This window comes from Rhagoletis pomonella, unplaced genomic scaffold, assembly GCF_013731165.1.
Source record: "Rhagoletis pomonella isolate Grant_MI unplaced genomic scaffold, Rhpom_1.0 Rhpom_scaffold_00307, whole genome shotgun sequence".
Lineage (NCBI taxonomy): Eukaryota > Metazoa > Arthropoda > Insecta > Diptera > Tephritidae > Rhagoletis > Rhagoletis pomonella.
The window spans coordinates 38,341-40,065 of record NW_023458861.1 but is presented as its reverse complement, the minus strand read 5'-3'; the positions used below and the strand labels follow the sequence as shown (position 1 = coordinate 40,065).

General features: G+C 38.7%; 1 protein-coding gene across 1 annotated transcript; it reads left to right on the top strand.

Moving 5' to 3' along the window:
• The first annotated feature begins 382 nt into the window (after positions 1–382).
• Positions 383–1,494, top strand: LOC118750574 (cytoplasmic tRNA 2-thiolation protein 2-like). The gene has a single exon (XM_036485310.1). The coding sequence runs from the start codon at positions 551–553 to the stop codon at positions 1,409–1,411; it is 861 nt and encodes a 286-aa protein (XP_036341203.1). The 5' UTR covers positions 383–550; the 3' UTR covers positions 1,412–1,494.
• Positions 1,495–1,725: the final 231 nt, after the last annotated feature.

The following is a 1,725-nucleotide window of genomic DNA, read 5'->3' as shown; positions in this document are numbered from 1 at the left end:
CAAAATAGCATAGCAAGATAATAGCGACCCTGTGCTAGTTGTTTTGTTGTTGGAATTGCTACATATTTCTCTCATTCCTCTCATCTCGCTCACTTAATTTTTTTTTGCTGTCTCTTGTTATTGTATTTGATACATAATTTCGCTGCTTGCTCCCCATGCATGCTACCTCTTTGCAATGGGGTGTTCTCGTACTCTTCGAAATTTGGAATAGTATTTTTGCATTTCGTGCAATCCGTGCATCGTGCAAGACTTCGAGAATACCCCTATTGTTTGCAACGTTGCATCACGTACTGCCTAACAAGGCAATCGCTTGTATAAAACGCCATCCAAGCTCAATTAGAGCCGACCGAGTAATCGCGCGGCGAAAGCTATACCAATCCAAGGAGTGGAGCTCGAAGAAGCTAACAAGCAGCTGTTCCTGACGACTACTGGAAATTGCACTACATCAAACAAACTGAGTTTGAATACCCTGGCCTTGTCGGCATACTAGCCCAGCCATCACATTTCTTTTGACAACACAAAAAAAACAAAATGTGGACAAGAAGGAGAAATGTATAAATTATTTTACAAAGAGCCGAAATGCAAGGGTTGCTTACAATATGTGAATCATAAATTTCGAGCAGCAGTAGGATCATCCAAAGCCTTACCCCGGAATGCTAATATACTTTTAGTGTTTGATGGCAGTGCACAAGCTGTTGTGCTATTAGATATTCTACAAAAGGCACACACAGAAACAAGTTTTAAAAGGCTGCATTGTGATTTTAAAATTCTCTTTATTGATGATTGCGCTCTGACTCCAAGGCACATAAGGGCATCGAATTCTATTAGTTACGTTCAAAAAGTGCAAGAACTTTTTTTGAGTTATAAAGGTCCAGAGGCTTATATTATTAATTTAAGTTGTGAAGAACACCAGAAACCATTTGATATTATCAATTTAGGGTCGTACTTGTCCCGAGGAACGGACAGAGAAATAGTATTTACGAATACTTTGCTTAATATTCGATCATCAACTAGCCGCAGCGAGGTTATAAAGGTGCATCGTAATAAATTGATCGCATCTGTAGCGCAGGGTCTAAATTGCAAATATGTCTTTATACCTTCGATTAATGTCAATATAGCAGCTGATCTATTGGCAGCGATCGTACTTGGGCGTGACAACGACGCTGCTTTGGATGTTGCATTCCTTGACGATCGTATGGGAAATGGTGTAAAGTTCATGCGCCCTATTAAAGATCTAAGCGAATGGGAAGTCATGCTGTACATGCACGGTAAAGGCTTAAAACCGATCAAAACACCTTTTAATTCCCAATCAACAGTGTCGCAAGTTTGCAAGGCGTTCGGAACTATTGATACAAAATCTACAAAAAAATTACGATTCAACGGTTTCAACAATATTTCGTACCGGATGTAAAATAGCATCGAATAGTTATACCAGACCAGATGAAAAAGAGCTATCCAATGAAATTGGGGGCTGTAATAGCAGATTTGATTTATGCAGATTTTGTAATTCCTTGATTGTAGAAAAATCTTCGACCCTTTTGGCGGTGGAGTATTCACGCTTAGTGTCTAACGTCGCTTTCTGATCTAAAAACTTTTTTTGATATGGACAGCGAACAAAAGGAAAGTCTATGCCACATGTGTAATAATATACAACGCGACTGAGATTTAAAATTGATTTAATATTCATTTATTACATATGTATATGCCTACAGACGAGAGTTGTGA

Excerpts from the sequence above, each read along its gene's own strand:
- LOC118750574 (XM_036485310.1), top strand. The coding sequence starts at position 551 with ATGTATAAATTATTTTACAAAGAGCCGAAATGCAAGGGTTGCTTACAA.